At 61.2% G+C, this 16,588-nt stretch overlaps 1 protein-coding gene across 2 annotated transcripts; it reads left to right on the forward strand.

The window, feature by feature from the left end:
- The first annotated feature begins 4,582 nt into the window (after positions 1-4,582).
- Meis3 (Meis homeobox 3) lies at positions 4,583-14,794 on the forward strand. 2 transcript variants are annotated; one of them, XM_027945893.2, is made up of 13 exons: positions 4,583-4,898; positions 6,547-6,728; positions 6,858-7,017; positions 7,100-7,150; positions 7,727-7,777; positions 7,920-8,069; positions 10,967-11,078; positions 11,259-11,407; positions 12,160-12,236; positions 12,400-12,458; positions 12,538-12,621; positions 12,872-12,938; positions 14,421-14,794. In XM_027945893.2, the coding sequence occupies exons 1-12, from the start codon at positions 4,887-4,889 to the stop codon at positions 12,919-12,921; spliced, it is 1,137 nt and encodes a 378-aa protein (XP_027801694.2). In that variant the 5' UTR covers positions 4,583-4,886; the 3' UTR covers positions 12,922-12,938; positions 14,421-14,794. The 2 variants fall into 2 exon arrangements, with proteins under 2 accessions (XP_027801694.2, XP_027801695.2); XM_027945894.2 differs by having other exon boundaries at positions 7,971-8,069.
- Positions 14,795-16,588: the final 1,794 nt, after the last annotated feature.

Here is a 16,588-nt window from a genome sequence, read left to right on the forward strand (position 1 = left end):
GGGGAAGAGGCAAGGGGAGGGGGGAGCAGAGGCCACAGAAGGGGACAGGGGGGCTGGGGAGGCTGCAGGGACAGGGACAAAAGGAAACAAGAGAGTGTTAGCCTGGAAGCCCACAGACTGCAACCCACGGGGCAGCAGGAGAGAGGCAGAGGTGGAGGCCCAGGTGCAAGCCGGGCTCTCACCCTTGGCCAGGGCCTGTGGCCTCAGCACAGGGACACCAGGGACCACAGAGGGTGGATGGGAAGCAGACGGGGGCTCACCTGCGGGGTAAGGCAGACACGGCCAGAGACAGGAAGGCACAGAGAAAGGAGGGGCTCAGGGAAGAGGAGGAGGAGGCCAGGAGAGGAGGCCCAGAGAGCAACTGGGGACAAAAAAAGTAGACTCAGACAATACGGACAGAAAGACTGTGAGAGAAGAGAGATATGGGGGGGGAGCGGGGGGGGGGGGGGCGGCGCCTTGAGGGGGAGCCTGCGGCCTGAGCTCGGCCTACCCCGCCCTGGGCCAGGCCGGGTCCCCCTGGTGGCCTCTGCTGAGCCACGGCTAATGGTATGATTGCTTGGTGGGGCGGGAGGGAAGGGGCGGCTGGCTGCAGTGACAAATGAGCCGCCAGAGTCACTGCTGCAGTGATGGATGGCCTGGCGGGGCGAGGGGTGCTGGGGCAGGGGACCCTCCAAGATAAATGTTTCCTTCTCCAGCAGCTGGAGGGGGAGGAGGGGCCGCAGGGCCATGTCCTCACCAAGAGCCGGGTGGGGAGGAAGGGGAGGCTGAAGCCCGGAGGATATGGGGGAGTGGTGAGACAGAGAGAGACAGACAGAGAGAGAGAGAGAGAGAGAGAGAGAGAGAGAGAGAGAGAAACTGTGTAGACAAAGAGACCGGAGGAGAAGGACAGACAGACAGACAGCAGGTCACACACCCTGGCAGGGAGCGAGAGGGGCCTCCTCTTCCCACGCCCTGAGCAGACACAGGCCCCAGAGTCCAGGAGGAAGGGACTGGGACAGAGACTTGGCCCCAAAGGGAGAGAGACAAACAGCTGATGACAGAGAGGGGACACTGAGGCTGAGCTGGCAGGACAGAGAGACAGGAGGGGCCTGGGCCTGTCGCGCTCTCTCCATCTGTTCCCACAGCCTCTGAGCGCAGATCCTGGCGGGGTCTGAGCAGCGGCAGGCCGAGGGGGACCTGTGCTGGGGACGCCAGCGGCTACCGGGTGGGCGTGGCCTAGGGTCTTCGGGCTGTGACACGGGCCCAGGGCCCAGGGCGCCACCTCTCCAGCCCGGGGCAAGGGAGCAGCTCCGATGGGGTCACCCCCAGGCATCCGCGCGGGCCTCGGGAGGGGCGAGCTGGCGCCTCTCGGAAGAGAAGGGTCCAGGGAGGGCGAGGGACACGGTGGGTGGGGAGAGGAGGCCTGGGCTCAGGGGGATGAGGCCTGCGTGCGCCCTGCGCGTGTGCATGTGAGTGTGCCCTGAGCACGTGTGTGTGGCTGTGCGTGAGAGACTGGGGGGACCTGGGAAAGCGGGACGACCGCCCCCGCTCCAGGAGCCTCCCCCATCAGTTTCTCCGCCGACGCTCTGTCCTCCCCGTCGTCCTGTCCGTCCGTTTCATCAACTAGAAAGATTTACCCAGGAGCCCCAGCTCCTCCTTGGGGGGCCTCCTGGGGGGTGCGAGTCCCCAGCCACCCAGCCCTCTAGGAAACTGCCTGTCTGCGCTCTCGCCCTCCCCCACTCGCCCCGGGACTGTCCAGCAGGGACACTGGACACTTCCTTCAGCACAGGCTCAGCAAGGGCAAAGGTGACTTTCCCCTCCCCCATCCCAGGGCACTAATCAAGGCTGGGACCCCCAGTCCCCCCATCCCTCACCCTGAGTCTCAGCAGAAGGTGCGGAGGGGGTGGGGCCGACAGAAGCTTTGCATCTTTAATTAAAAAGTGATTTAAATTAATTTTCTGCTCCAAAACCCCAATCTGGGGGGCGGTGTGCACAGCAGTGATTAAGGGCTCTCCAGACCCCTTCTCTGCCTGCCTTAAAGGGCCAGTGTCACCAGCAGGACAGTCAGTGGTGATCAAGAGCTGGGGGGTGGAAGGGCTACCTTGCGGGTACCTGGGACTCAGCCAAGGCCCCTGGAGTCTTGGCCCACACTGGCTTAACATTTTCTCCACTATCTGCCCCCAGCCTGTTGCAGGGTGGGGAGACAGAGGCTCGGGAAAGGAGGACCCGGCTGAGGTGGGTCCAGACTCCAGTTCCCAGAGAGACTCCTGGAGATGGCCATGGGAGCAGATGTGACCAGGGTGTCAGGTGACAGAGAATGGGGAGAGAAAGTACAGGAGAGAGAGGAAGACAGAGAGAGACAGAGGCAGGTGGGGGAAGACAGACAGACAGAGCTGAGCCCCGGGTGGGGGAAAGGGGCTTTCAGGGGCCTGAGGAGGATCAGGCCAGCATCTCTCCTTGTCCTTCCTCCAGAGGTCATGGTCATCATCCCCCGCTCCCCCCCCCCCAGCCCTGTTCACCTTCTCCATTAGGAAGTGCTGCTGTGCCTAACCCCAGGTTGCTAGGCTCCACTGGCTCCACTCCCCTGGCCCCACCCCTGCCCTGGGCCTGGGGGTGGGGGGTCGTTTCCATGATGGGGAGGATGATGGCGCAGGGTGGGCTGTTTATGACACTCATAAAAGGCACCTTCCAGAGCCTGGCAGGGGTGCCACAGCCTCCAGCTGCCTCCTCGCTCTGCCTCCTGTTTCCTTTTCCTGAGCCTCTGTTCCTGCTCTCTATGGGACTCTGCCCCTTCTCTGGGTCCCTGTCCCCCCTCCAGGTCTTTGCCCCTTTCTCTGGGTCTCCATCTGCCCATCTCGGGGGCCCCCCCTCTCCTGATCTCATCTCCTTGCTCCGCTGCTGTTCCTCTGAAGGGATGGTCTGTGACTCGTGGGGGTCAGGTCTCTCGTACTGGCAGGAGTGTGGACCACGGGCACCTCCAGGGAAAACAGGATTTCCATGCCATTTCAGGGGTTCTCAGGTCTCCTGACACCTGACTGTACTCCCCTGCAGGAGTCTCAGGATCCCCTCATGTAGAGAAAGCCTGCACAGCAGATGTGTGTCACTCGCCTGAGAACCACGAGTTCCAGGCCAGCCTGGGCAACTCAGCAAGACCCTGTCGCAAAATGAAAATAAAAGGGCTGGGGATGTGGCTCAGAGGTAGAGCACCTCTGGGTTCTATGCCCAGTACCCCCCAATAAAACCCCAAACCCAAAACCAAACAAAAACCCCACCAAGCAACAACAGAAAATAAAGATGAAAGAAAGAAAGAGAAAGAAGGAAAGAAAGAAGGAAAGAAGCAGCCAGCCCATGCAGAGACTAGGGACCAACCCTGGCTGCTCTCTTCTGCCCTGACTCAGAGGCTTCTGCACCTGCCGCCCCTGGGGAGCTCCTCCTCCTCGCTAGGCTCCCTCCCTCACCTTCTTGGGTCTCTGCTCACAGGCCACCTCTGCTGAGGGCTCCCCCTGTAAATCGCCCCACGCACACTCTGCTTTGTTCCGGAGTTCCTGTGCTTCAGGCACCCTTTCCACGACACATTTATGCACTCGCCTTCTCTCTCCTCCTCCTCCCATCCAAGTGACTGTGAGCTGGATAAGTTTGTCTGTCTTTTTCCCCTACCCCATCCCCAAGGCATCCCCCCACCCCGGCACACACCAGGCACAAATCTTTCTTTATCTCACTAGAACATCCATTTCGAAGCTTGTCTTAGGAATCAGATAGGAGCCGTGGCCCTTCTCGCCGACATGCATGTCACCAGAGGCGCTGGGTGGCCTCCATTCTGGAGATTCACAGCCTGGCTGAGAGCCGAGGGGACTTGAGGCTAAGGACCTTGGAAAAGGCAGGAGTCAGAGCCGGGCAGAAGCACGGAGGGGCGCGAGACACACACACACACACACACACACACACACACACACTTGCCCCCAGGAATGGGCCAACAAGCAGACATGCGCCCAGACACCGCTGGGACACAGGCGCACACACGCACCCGGCCAGGCACGCAGGCCCAGGTCCCAGTCTCCCAGGGGAGGGCGGGAGGGGGCCAGAAAAGAAACTAAAATATCGGAGTTTGGTGCCTCCCCGCCTCCTGATCTGGTCGGGTCTCAGTTGACAGAGAGACTCGAGAGACTAGGGAAGTCACGGCGAGAGGAAGAAAGGGTGGCCAGAGGAGCAGAGGAGAGAACCCGTCGGAAACCCTGGCGGCCGAGGGGGAAGGGCGACGCCAGGAGCGGGTGGCAGGGTGGGACCCGCGGACCCGACGCGGACCCCCAGCCTCGAGATACAAAGGCCGCGGGAGGGCGGGGCGAGGGGAGGGGCGAGGAGGGAGGGGAGGGGGCGAGGGGAGGGGAGGGGAGGGGAGAGGGATAGGGGAGGGGAGGGGGAGGGGGCTCCGGCGCCCGCCCCGCCCGCCCGCGCCCCAGCCACCGGCGGACAGTGGGTTAAGCCTCGCCGCGGTGGAACTTCCGGATGTGACCACAGAGAGGGAGAGACCCGGAGCGGGGCGCGGGCGCGGGGAGCGGGGAGCGAGCGCCCGCACCGCGCCGGACCCGCCGCTGGGAGCCGCCCCCGCCGCCGCCCGGCCCCGGGCCGCTCGGCTCGGCCGAGTCCTCCCTCCGCCACCAGCGCGGCCCCGGGCCCCGGGCGGGGGCCTCGGGCGACCCTAGCCGCTGCTGCCCAAGCCGCGATGAGTCCCCGGCTGTGACCCCGCGGGGGCGGGCCGGGTCCATGCTCCGCGCCGCCGCCCCGCCCGGCGCCTGCCGCTGACGGCGGCGGGTGGGGGGCCCGGCACCCACCTCCCGCCGCCCCGGGGCTGCGCCCTCCCCACCCGCCAGGCTCTGGAAGGACCCTGGAGCGGCCGCCGGCATCAGCCCATGGCCCGGAGGGTAGGAACGGGGGCGGGGACCCCCGCGCCCCAGCCGCTCTTCGCGTCCCCAGCCCTGCAGCCCCCGTCTCCGGGGCTCCGGTTCTGGGCCCACCTCGCCCTCTCCACCGGCTCCTCCCCTCACCCTCTGCCCCTGTGTCTCTCCTTCTCAGTGCCCCTCTGCCCCCCTCCTTTGCCACAGCGTCTCACCCTCCCCCTGGCCCTGGGCGTCCCTCTTTCTGCTTCTGGGTCCTCTCTATCTCGGGCCCTTTATCCCTACCCGGCGCCCCGTCCTCTTCCTTTTCTGCTCTCCCCTCTCCTCTCCCCGACTCCAATCTACTTTTGTTGGAGCCCCCTACTCCCAGGCTAGGGGTGGGGACCGTGCTGGGAGAGGTCGGGCTCTCCAGGCTGCTGGACAAGCGATTGTGTTTTTGGTCCTGGGGACGGGAGAGATAGGAGACAGGAGAGGAGCTGAGCTTGGAAGGGTGGGGACAGGAACATGGCAGGAGGTGAGGACCCGCTTCATAGAGGGTGATGAACAGCAGGAGCAGTTGGATCCAACTTCAGGGCTCTGGAGAAGTTTGAAGAGGAAGTCAAAGAGCGTCAGGGATGAGACAGACGCAGAGCCTGGGCCACTAAGTGTGTCCAGGGTGGGAGGCGGAGCCGGATAGGAACACTCCTGTGCTCCGCCCTTGCCTGTCCTTTTGCATCTTGGAGCTTCAGTGTCTTCATCGCCAAGGACAGGGCTTGACCCTGTGATAGAAAGATCCCTCCACTTCCCAGGCCGCGGGCGGGCGCTTGGTTCCTTGGTGACCCAACTCAGAAGTGTGCCCTGAATGCTCGGGACTCTCTTTGGGGCTGTTTGCAGAGTGTGTTGGTGGGAGGCTGGGGCTGTCCTGAGCTGCCTCGTTCATGTGTCACCCATTTATTCATTCCTGGGCCTGGTTCCTGTGCCTCTCTGTGCGTTTGTAGGGGCCTCTTGGGTATTTGGGGGGATGGCACTCGAAGCCTGCAGGTTATAGGGGATGTGCACTAACGTGTATCTGGGGGGAGGTTGTTGGGGTGTGACTGACACACAAGAGTGCACGTGGGTTGGTGTGCATGGCTGTGTGTGTGTCACGTGGTGGGGTGGGCTGTGACAAGTGGTTAACACATTCAGACATGCACATTTGACAACTGAAACGAAAAGGAAGTGTCAGAAGGCTGAGCGTGTCTATCTGCTTGTGTACACACAGTGCCCTGGTTCTATGGGAGGTGTCCTTACCAGAGCCTCTCCTGTCCCCACCCTCCCCTTCCTGCATTCATTCTCCCCCTCTCTCCTCCTGCTCTCTCCGTGTCTCTGAACCTCCCTGCCCTCTTCCTTCCCTTGGCAGTCACCTGCCAGCCACCTGGGACCCCCACCCAACTGCTCCAGCTCTTCCTCCAGGTCCTCTTGCCCACTCACCAGGACCCCTGATGGGACATTTTTTACAGTCCAGGGCACAAGGGGAGACCCGGCTCTCAGTTCCACAGACAGCTCCATAGGATATTGAGGGGGGTGTTAAGCGAGCAGGGGACACCTGGGGACAGAGGGCACACCTCCTGGGTCCTAGGGTAGGGAGGCTGTCTGGCAGGTAGCTGAGTCTTGGGGTCTCTGACAACTCCTGGGGCTCTCTCTCAACTTCCCCCAGTACGATGAGCTACCCCACTACCCAGGCATCGTGGACGGGACAGCAGCCCTGGCAGGCTTCTCTGAGACAGTGCCCTCTGCACCCCGGGGCACTGGGCCCTACGGCCCCCACCGGCCTCCCCAGCCCCCGGCCCCAGGCTTGGACAGCGACGGCCTGAAGAGGGAGAAGGATGAGATCTACGGGTGAGTGGGGGGCTCCAGGCTCGTCTCTGTCTCGCGCTGGTGTCTCTCTGTGGGTCACTTTGTGGGTTCCTGTCCCTGTCTAGTGGCTCCACACCCCCCTCATGAGCTCCGCCCTCCTGCCTCCCTCAGACACCCGCTCTTCCCACTGCTGGCCTTGGTCTTTGAGAAATGTGAGCTGGCCACCTGCTCACCCAGAGATGGGGCCAGCGCTGGGCTGGGCACACCCCCCAGCAGCGACGTCTGCTCCTCTGACTCCTTCAACGAGGACATTGCGGCCTTTGCCAAACAGGTGGGCAGCCCCAGCCAGGGAGCACCCGGAGGGCCAGCAGGGTGGGACCGCTGTCCCTTACGGCCTCTCTTTTCCCTCCAAGATCCGCTCCGAGAGACCTCTCTTCTCCTCCAACCCAGAGCTGGACAACCTGGTGAGCCCTCCCGGGGACCCCTCCACGGGGCTCTCCTATCCTGCCCTCCTTATCTCTTGGCTTGGTTGAGGGGTGCAGAGAAGTGACCACTGGCTGCTGTTCTCAAACCATGATCAGTGTTGCCCGTTTGCAACAGTGCAGAGCCTGGAGTTTGAGAACAGACTGGTGGCCTGAGTTCGGAGCCCAGCTCTGTGAGCCAGGGCAAGTGGTGCCAGCTCTCTGGGCCTCATGTCCTGATGGGTAAAGGAGGAGAGAGAGGAGAGGAGGGAGGGAGAGAGAGAGAAGGGGGAGAAGAGAGAAACGCCCTGAGCTCCAGCCAGGGCTTTCTCCTGGCCAAATCCTTTGGCAAAGGACTCTGGGAAATGTGGTTTGCCCAGAAGGGTGGGAAAGTCAAGGGCAAAGGGCAGGGGATGGGTGTGCCCACCTGGCGCCCCTGCTTCTGTGTCCTCTCCACCCAACTCCTGGGGTCTCCATCTCTGCCCCACACCCTTCTTCCCGCTGTCTTCCTCTCGCTCTGACACTGTCTTGATCATCCTCTGTCACTCTTTCTGTCTTTGTCCCTCACCCCGCCTTCAGATGATCCAGGCCATTCAGGTGCTCCGGTTCCACCTGCTGGAGCTGGAGAAGGTGAGTGCTTCCCACCTGCCACGCCCTCACTTGCCCCCAGCAGTCTCTGCCCCACTGGAGTTGAAGCACAAGATGCCCCCACCCCTGTGCACCCCAGTCCTGGCCCCCGGGTGGCGCCCCCAGTACCCCGGTGCCCCCCCAGGTCCACGACCTGTGCGACAACTTCTGTCACCGCTACATCACCTGCCTCAAGGGAAAGATGCCCATCGACCTGGTCATCGAGGATCGGGATGGCGGCTGCAGGGAGGATCTCGAGGACTATCCAGCCTCCTGCCCCAGCCTCCCAGACCAGGTAGGCCCAGGACGCAGTGCCGGGTGTCACCCAGCAACCACAGCCAGGCCTAAACACAGCGGGAGGGCACACCACACCACCACACCCCAGACGTGGGGTGTTGGTTACGGGGCAGCATTGCACATGGCCACCCGCCGTCTACACAGCAGCTGCACAGACTCGGAAACAGCTGGACCACAGACAGGCGCGCGCCTGCGCACACGGACACACGCACACCACACACGTCAACAGCCGCGGACACCACCTACTGGCTCCGCTGCACCCATGCAGGTTCCCACGCAGATACCCAAACAGGTGCAGTGGCGCCCACTCTGCAGGCCACGGCGAAATCACGCCCTGAAGCACCCTGTCCACGCAGCAGCATGGGCCCTAGGGCCGCTCCAGCACCGCCTTCTAGAGCGAATGTGGACGCAGCGTGCACACCACACTTGGTCACAATAGACTCCCGGGTGGAGCGAGAGCCAAACAGCCCATGATGATGCCACACACGCTCAGGTCCAGACACTCTGGGAGTCGGACTAACCATGGTGGCTGCGCATGCACACAACTCCAGCCCTGTCCCGCAGATGCGCATGCGCACACGCGCTGTCCCCCTCAATAGCTGCAAGACCCCAGCCAGACTCTTCCACCCGGATTTGAAAATAACTCCCAGGCTTGGATATAGCTGCACAGGGTCAGACCCAGCGAAGCAACAAGATAAAGTGGCACTGGCTCCGTTACAGTGGTGGCACAGTTCCATGGACCGCCTAACAGCTCTGTGGGCCCCACTACTGACAGAGAACAGTGAAACTTTGTGGAGTAAAGTCACGTAAGGACCACGCCCAGACGTCTACACCACCGACACACAGTCACATGATGGCACACGACACAGCTTTGGGCCTGGGGCTCACAGCAGCCACCAAACAGCCTCAAGGACCCGACCTCGCCCTGTAGTACATACACCCAGGGAGCAGCCCCTGCGGGTGAAGACGGGACTCAGCTCTTCGGGAGGCTCTTATTCAGACCTCACACAGCCTGGATCCTCTTGCAGGACACTCAGCCATAGTCACACCCGCCCAGATGTTCTCACAGGTGTGTACCCCCTTGTGCAGAAATCACAGCTGCCACGTGCGCAGCCTCAGGGGACAGGAGGGTACACACCTGTGATCTCAACAGCATCTGCAATGCCAGAGACTCGGGAGGCTGAGGCAGGAGGATCACAAATTGCAGGCCAGCCTGGACAACTTAGCAAGACCCTGTCTCACACCAAAGAGAAACAGGCTGGGGATGGAGCTCAGCGCTAGAGCACAGGCCTAGCATCACGAAGGCCCAGGGTCCAACCCCAGCACTGGGAGAAAAACAAAGAGAAAAACAGAACTTAGAATCATCCAAGTCAGATCCAGCCACATGGGCAAGGCACAACCACCAGTGCTGGCACACGCCACAGCCACAGCCTATCTGGGGACAGCCAGGGCCTCTTGGGGTCCTCAGGTACACACTCACATTCAGACAGGGCATGTTCACTTACAGGCCACATGAAGGTCTCAGGAAGCTTCAAACTCATCGGCTTGGATATACTCACGGGCAGCACCCAGTCAGATCTGGAAACAGAAGAGCTGCAGGTCACAGCCACCGACATGGTCACAAGCTCCCGGACCTGAGCGATTCTGAAATTGAACACAACTCACCCTATAGCATGCCCAGTTGCACGATTCCATGTAGACATATGGAGTCGGGGAAAATCCCTGAGCCCCAGTGGGAAGCAGGGCACATCTAGCAGGGTGTGGGAGGTGGGAGGGGCTGTGCACACGGTCGGTGGGCTTGAGTGCAGGGGGGTACCCCCAGTTTGGCAGCTGTAGGCAGCTGTTTCCAGTGGTTGCCAGGACTAGAGAGATGAACAGGATGTTGCTGAGACTTTGGTGGAAGGACACAGCGAGTCTGCAGCCCCCTGGCAGAAACCAACCCAATCTTAAACCAAATGACAAAAGAAATCCTCACATGGTGGCTATAGGTGGGCCGGCCTCCTGGGTCACAGCTGGGGCATAGGGTGAATCGAACACATTGCCAAGTTCCTCAAAGTGTGTCAGAGTTTGGGTAAAGAAAATACAGCCCTGGCAGACACAGTGACTCACACCTGTAACCCCTGAGGCAGGAGGATCATAGGAGGCCAGCCTCAACAACTTAGGAAGACCCTGGCTCAAAAAAAAAGTTCCGTGCTAGAGCTCACGCCTAGCATAAGGAAGGCCCTGGATTCAGTCCCTACTGCTGGGGGTGAGGGAGGAAGAAAAAATAAAACACAATCCCCAAATCCCTGATCTGCAATTTTAAGACCTTAAAATATCTGAAATCTCGGATTTGGGCTCCCCTGCCCCATAAGTCCAGCGCCAACTCATTTGGCAGCAAAAATCTGACCTGAACTAATGGGAGGCTATTTATAGCCTTTATTTATTCCACTTAGTTAAATATCCATCCGTTTTGCTACAGAAATGTTAATGAGTTTGATGATGAGGTTATGCCCCAGACCCTGCTGGGGGCGATTAAGGAAATACGCCGTGAATGCGCTGATTTCCTGTTTGAAGTGTGAGGAGTTCTGAACTGAATTGCCCCTTGTCCCAAGGATCCCAGATATGGTGCTGTAGACCTGTGTCCGCTCATCTTTCCCGAGTGATTGCTGTGTGCCTTTACATAGATTAGCTCACCGAACACACAGTGAAGTGAGAACTGTTACTGTCCCCCATTTCCCAGTAGAGGAAACTGAGGCACAGAGAGGTGAAGTGACTTGCCCAAGATCACACAGCCAGGAAAGGGAAGAGGCAGAAACAAACTTCCCCTCAAGAAGTCTCAGCTCTGGAGCACGTGCTCCCTGTGCTGTTCGGTGCCCCGAATCTTGGCATTGACGCCCAACTCCTGTTTTCTAGAATACCACATGGATCAGAGACCATGAGGACAGTGGGTCTGTCCAGTTGGGGACTCCAGGTCCATCCAGCGGGGGCCTGGCCTCTCACAGTGGGGACAACTCCAGCGACCAAGGTGAGGAACTTGGGAGGTCGAGAAGAAGCATGGGCGTTGGTCCAAGGATTGACTAGACCGCATGGAGGACTTTCAGAGGGGCCCAGAGACATGAGGTCTGGTGTCTAGGGCGAGGGTTCTGGGGTCCTCGGTCCCCTGTTCTTCACTGTTCACCATTGCAGCCTGCCTGTGTCCCCTCAGGAGATGGGCTGGACACAAGCGTGGCCTCTCCCAGCTCTGGGGGAGAGGACGAGGAGCTGGACCAGGAGCGGCGGCGGAGTAAGAAGCGAGGGATCTTCCCCAAGGTGGCGACCAACATCATGCGAGCCTGGTTGTTCCAACACCTCTCGGTGAGAGCCCTGCTGCCCAGGTGCAGGGTGGGCCTGGAGAAAGATGCGGGTGACCAAGGCCCCTAGAGGAACCTGGAGATGAGACTCAACAGGGGAGGGCGACACGGAGGGGACTCACGGAGATGGGGAGGACAGGAGCAGTTCTCAGGTGTGTGCGACAGCTCATCACCATCCCTCAGTCACCCCCGTCCATCAGACACAGCCCTGGGCTGTACAGATGAGGAGACTGAGACCCAGGGGGTTAGGGCTTGCTCCAGGTCGCACAGCTGGAAGTGGTTTCAAACGCAGGCCGTCTGGCCTTCACCACCCACCCGGCTCCTTCATGGAGACAGGCAGAAAAATAGTCAGGGAGGGACTGAGGGACAGAGGGACAAAGACAGAGAAATAGCAACTCAGAGGCAGGGGACTGAGTCACGATGTAGGGAGTCCCAGGCCAGGGCCATGTGGGGTGGGAACAGGGGTAGGGAGAGGCGCGCGCTGGGACCCTGACGGAGAGGGGGAGCAGGGCCAGCCCCGCCCCACAGAGCCCCCCTTGTGGTGGAGCCCCCTAAAGCAAGTTGGCCAACCAACCTCGAGCTGCTGGAAAGGGCCCGGCTGTGGGGTGATCGCTGGGTGCCCGCTGGGCTTCGCCTTCCCCGGGTGGCTCTCCCTGCCCAACTTGTGCCACCATCCCTTGACCCTGCGGGCCAGGCCAGGGACTGGGGGCCAGGGGGCACCTGGGCAGGCAAAGTGACTCTTGCCCATGGCTGCAGCACCCGTACCCCTCAGAGGAGCAGAAGAAACAGCTGGCACAGGACACGGGGCTCACCATCCTGCAGGTCAATAACTGGTGAGTGGCGCCAAGTCGCCGGGCAGCGGGTGGGAGGCCGGCACTGTCCGCGGTGCTGAAGGAGGCCTGGGCCACAGCCCCTGCACCCGCTGTCCCCTCTCCCCGCCCCATCCGCCCCCGCCTGCCCCCTCCTGACGCCCTTGGGTCCCGTGACCGGCTCCAGGTTCATTAACGCCCGGAGACGCATCGTGCAACCCATGATCGACCAATCCAACCGCACAGGTACGGGGCGGGGGGACGCAGCTCTGAGCACGTTAAGGAGGGAACCTCCCTGGCTCCCCCTCACCCGACCCCTTCCTAGGGCCAGGCGCCGTCTTCAGCCCCGAGGGCCAGCCCGTGGCAGGCTACGCTGAGACTCAGCCGCATCTGACTGTCAGGCCGCCCGGTAAGGCCGACCCCACTCCTTCTTGTTTGCAGAGGGGAGCAGCAGATGCCAGTGCAGATGTCCTGGTCCCACCTTCTCCAGGCTCAGCCCGTCACAGGGAAAGGAGTCACTTTTTCTTAAAGGGCCAGCACCCTCTTAAAACATGACTCAGTCTGTCCTGGTAGAGCAGCCAGGGGTGAAGGAAGGGTGGGAGGCACAGAGGGGCATCGGGGGTGGGAAGACCCACTAACTTTCCCCTTTCCCCTTCCAGGCTCAGTGGGCATGAGTCTGAACTTGGAAGGAGAGTGGCATTACCTATAGAGACGGAGTTCAGGAGTGTGAGTGACCTATTTCTGGGGTGCACAGCTCTCAAACCTTCATGAGAACTCCCGGCTCCAGCAGTGGGTCCATCCCTCCACGGCAGGGTCTGCCTGGGTCCCTGAACTGAGGCTCCTCCAGGGCTCAGTGGAAAGATGATTCCTCAGCCAACACCTGCCCCCATCCACCCGGCCACTCACCCTGCCATCCATCATCCGTCAGTCATCCACCCACCACCCATCCACCCCGTCCCCACTCCCTGCCCACTCTCAATCCCGCTAACCGTGCCCTCACACACCCACTCCACCGTCCACCACCTACCCAGCCACCCAGTGGCCGCCACAAGACCCGCCCACTGTCTCACCAATTGTCCATCCACTCACCTGCCACCTGCCGCAGAAACGCAGAACAACCTGTGCAAAGGCCCAGGGTGTAGAGGGGCTTCCGCGTGGTCCTTCTAAACCACCCCGACTCTCCCGGGTTAAATCCCTCTGTGGCTCTCGGGGGTCACTGGACAGTCGGAACTCTTTAGTATCCATCCGTCCATCTAGTACACATGCCCTGTGCCCCTCTGTGCCCATCCCTGTGCTGTGCTGGGAGGTGCTAGGGACACAACAGTGGCCATGAAAACGCAGCCCTGCCCTCCAGGGCACAGTGGGGAGACAGGCCCACCCCAGAGGGCGATGACCCAGGATGGGCCCCTTGATGTGGAGCCCTAGGAGTGGGAGGAGCCAGGAGGGGCCATCAGTCCCAGGAGGTAGGGTTGGGGGGGCGTTTGACCCAGATCAGAGCATTCATGGAGGGTTCCCTGGAGGAGACGACTCTTGCTGACCCAAGGGGTGGAGGGTCCAGCAGAGGGAACCCCCTATGTGAAGTCCCGGAGCCCTAGAGGTCTCTGGGCGCTGAGATGGCGCCCGCCCCACACACACAGGGAGGGAGGGCTCCGGTGGGGGGTGGGGTGCAAGCAGGTGGGTAAGGACCATGGGGGCCTGGGGCATGGGGTCCCGGGGTCCTGGGGCCTGAGCCGGGAAGGAGAGGTGGGTGGGTTTGCCCAGGCCTGGTGGGCTGAAGGGCTCAGCTCTGCATGGCCGGGTGTGGGCAGGGGTGGCCTGGCCTGAGTGGCAGCTTGGTGATGGGGGTCCTCGTCCTGCGTCCCCAGCTCCCCCAGCCACTTTCCTCGCCCTCGTCCCTCTCTGCCCCCTTTTCAGTCCTCTCTGTCCCTGGGACGCACCCTACACTCGCCCCAGTCCCTCCACGTCCCTCCCCCTGTCCCACTCTCTCTCGGTGTCCTTCTCCGCCTCTCCTCAGCTGCCTCTGCCGTCCTCTCTGTTCCCACACCTCCCCTCCATCTCCCGCAACCCCTGCTCTGGGGTCCCCTCCTCACCCTTGTCCCTCGGTCCCTCTCCCTGCATCTCCCTGCCTCACTTCAGGGCTGTGCACAGAGGGACCGATGTGACCCGGCCCTCCCCGCCTCCTGAATGGCCTTTCCTCACCTCCCACAGACTCCAGCCTCCAGACGTGACCACAGCCTGTGCCCTCTGCTTCAGGACTCCAGCTCCAAAGGCCCCTCCACTTAATGCCTACCTCCCTGGGGCCCCACCGGGACATGGGGGACCTGAGCGTCCACTTGAGGGTCTCTCAAGGACACAGACAAGACCTCCAGGCCCTGCACCCGCTTCTGCCTTCACCTTTGCCTGGGACCTGAGAGCCTGGGCATGGGCCGCAGAAGACAGTGGCCAGGGCCCACCTCCAGGACAGAGAAGGGACTGGGAGTGGGCTGGGGCCATCGGGGAAGGGGGTCACCTGGATCCGACATTTGGGGGCGATTCCTTCACCCTCCCACCCCATCCCCCCTCCGCCTTCCCCTCCCCCTTCTCTGATGTCTTCTACTTTTTTTTTTTAAAGATTAAAGTCTTAAAAACAAAGCCACCAATTCGAATCCTCGTGTCTCTTTGAGATTCCAAACCTCAGAACTCTGAGGTTCCAGAATCCTGATGATGCGATGACAGGCGGTCTTTATCCTGCTCTCTGTGGGGGCGCCTAATGTACCTCCGTTAGCTACTGCCGGGTGACAGACTGCCTGGAACTTGTGCCCATCATGCGGTGGTTGGTGGATTACACTAGACACAGAAGTTCTGGTGGCTTTCAGGGCCCACGTGCTCATCTACTGTCAGTAGGGACCAGTCAGGGCTCCGCTCCTGGGGGCTGGCTGGCCGCAGGGGCCGCAGGAGTGAGGGACCACGGCTCTCGTCAAGCAGGAGGCTGTCTGGTTTGTTCCCACAGAGGTGTGGCCGGGCTCCAAGGGGCCCCACGATTAGTATGTTCTGCAAACTGCACCCTCTTGGCCACTTTAAAATTTCAAGGCCACCCACCCAGAACCCAGGGAAGAGAAACGGACTCACCTCTTGTGGGTGACAGGGTGCCGCAAATTCACATCACGAGACGTGGACACGGGAGGGATAAAGAATCGTGGCCACTTTTGCATCAGCCTTTCCCATGGGGGCTCACGGACTCGTCCTGATGGGGGCCCCAGGCAGCCTGTCCTTGGCAGGGGCTTGAGAAGGGTGCCCACCTGTGCGTGGACGTGGGTGCCGATCCTCCCCCTGCGATGCATTTGCTGTGGATCTGGAACAAGCGGCTTTGCCCCCGTGGGCCTCCATCTCCGCATCTGGGAGATGGGGCTGCAGACTGTCTGCCTCACAGGATTGTTGTGTGGATTAATGAAGACGTTGCAGAGAAACTGCGCAGGCTGGGCCTGGCGCGGGGTAAGACTGGGTCCAAGGCAGGGGTTGGTGCTGGGGTCGGGGCTCAGTGCAGGGTGCTTGCCTAGCAGGTGTGAGGTCCTGGGTTCGACTCCGAGGCTCAGAGGTTGGGCTGACCATCCACTGGGCTCTGAGCTCACCAGTCCTCTACCTGCTCAGAGAGACACCGGCCAGGCTCAGTGTGGAGTCTGTTTCTCTCTAGGCTCATTTCTTTCTCTCCATCTCCCTCTGCTCCATCTTTTCCAGTCTCTGTCTCCCCATCCCCATCCACCCTCATCTCGGAGTCTCAGGTGAGCTGTCTCCCTCCTGCCTGCCTCACCTCACTTGGGCCACTCAGGGCCTCTGTCTCTGCATCTCTCACACACTCATGCTTGCACCCAAGAGTGGCACTCACAGGATGTTGACGGAGGCTGACACACAGGGCTAAGCATGTGGCCTCACCAGTGTGACCCAGGCAAAGTTTGCAATGCGGTCATGCACAGCCAACCCTGGAAACATCCAGTGTGTGCAGCAGGACGGGGGACAGGGCCAGATCCTTGCTGTGCCTCCCACAAGCTGCGACCTCACCTGCTCACAGGCATAGAAGCACCATTGACACAGCTGTCCTTCAAGAAGCTGCACCCTGGAAGCTCCGAAGCGCACACAGGGGCCCTGAGGCTGGGACCCAGCTCCACCTGCCTGGGAGACCCACTTTCTAGAGTCCCGAGACGCTGTCCAGCCGCTCATCCGCTCAGAACAACTTCTCGCCATTCACTGTTCTTGCACAAAGCGTCTCCTGAGGTCCGGTCCCTGTCTGTCCCCTCCCTGCAACACCAGTGGACAAAAGTCCACATACTTTGGGCAAATCCCTGCCCCCAGGAGCTGATTGACAATGAACAACAACAACAAAAAAAAGTAGCCCTCAGTCT

Source organism: Marmota flaviventris, chromosome 18, assembly GCF_047511675.1.
Source record: "Marmota flaviventris isolate mMarFla1 chromosome 18, mMarFla1.hap1, whole genome shotgun sequence".
NCBI classification, from domain to species: Eukaryota; Metazoa; Chordata; class Mammalia; order Rodentia; family Sciuridae; genus Marmota; species Marmota flaviventris.

Coding starts and splice junctions, on each gene's coding strand:
- Meis3 (XM_027945893.2), top strand. Junction 8,070..10,966: donor GCCCCAGCCTCCCAGACCAG/GTAGGCCCAGGA, acceptor CCTGTTTTCTAG/AATACCACATGGATCAGAGA. Junction 12,622..12,871: donor TCTGACTGTCAGGCCGCCCG/GTAAGGCCGACC, acceptor TTCCCCTTCCAG/GCTCAGTGGGCATGAGTCTG.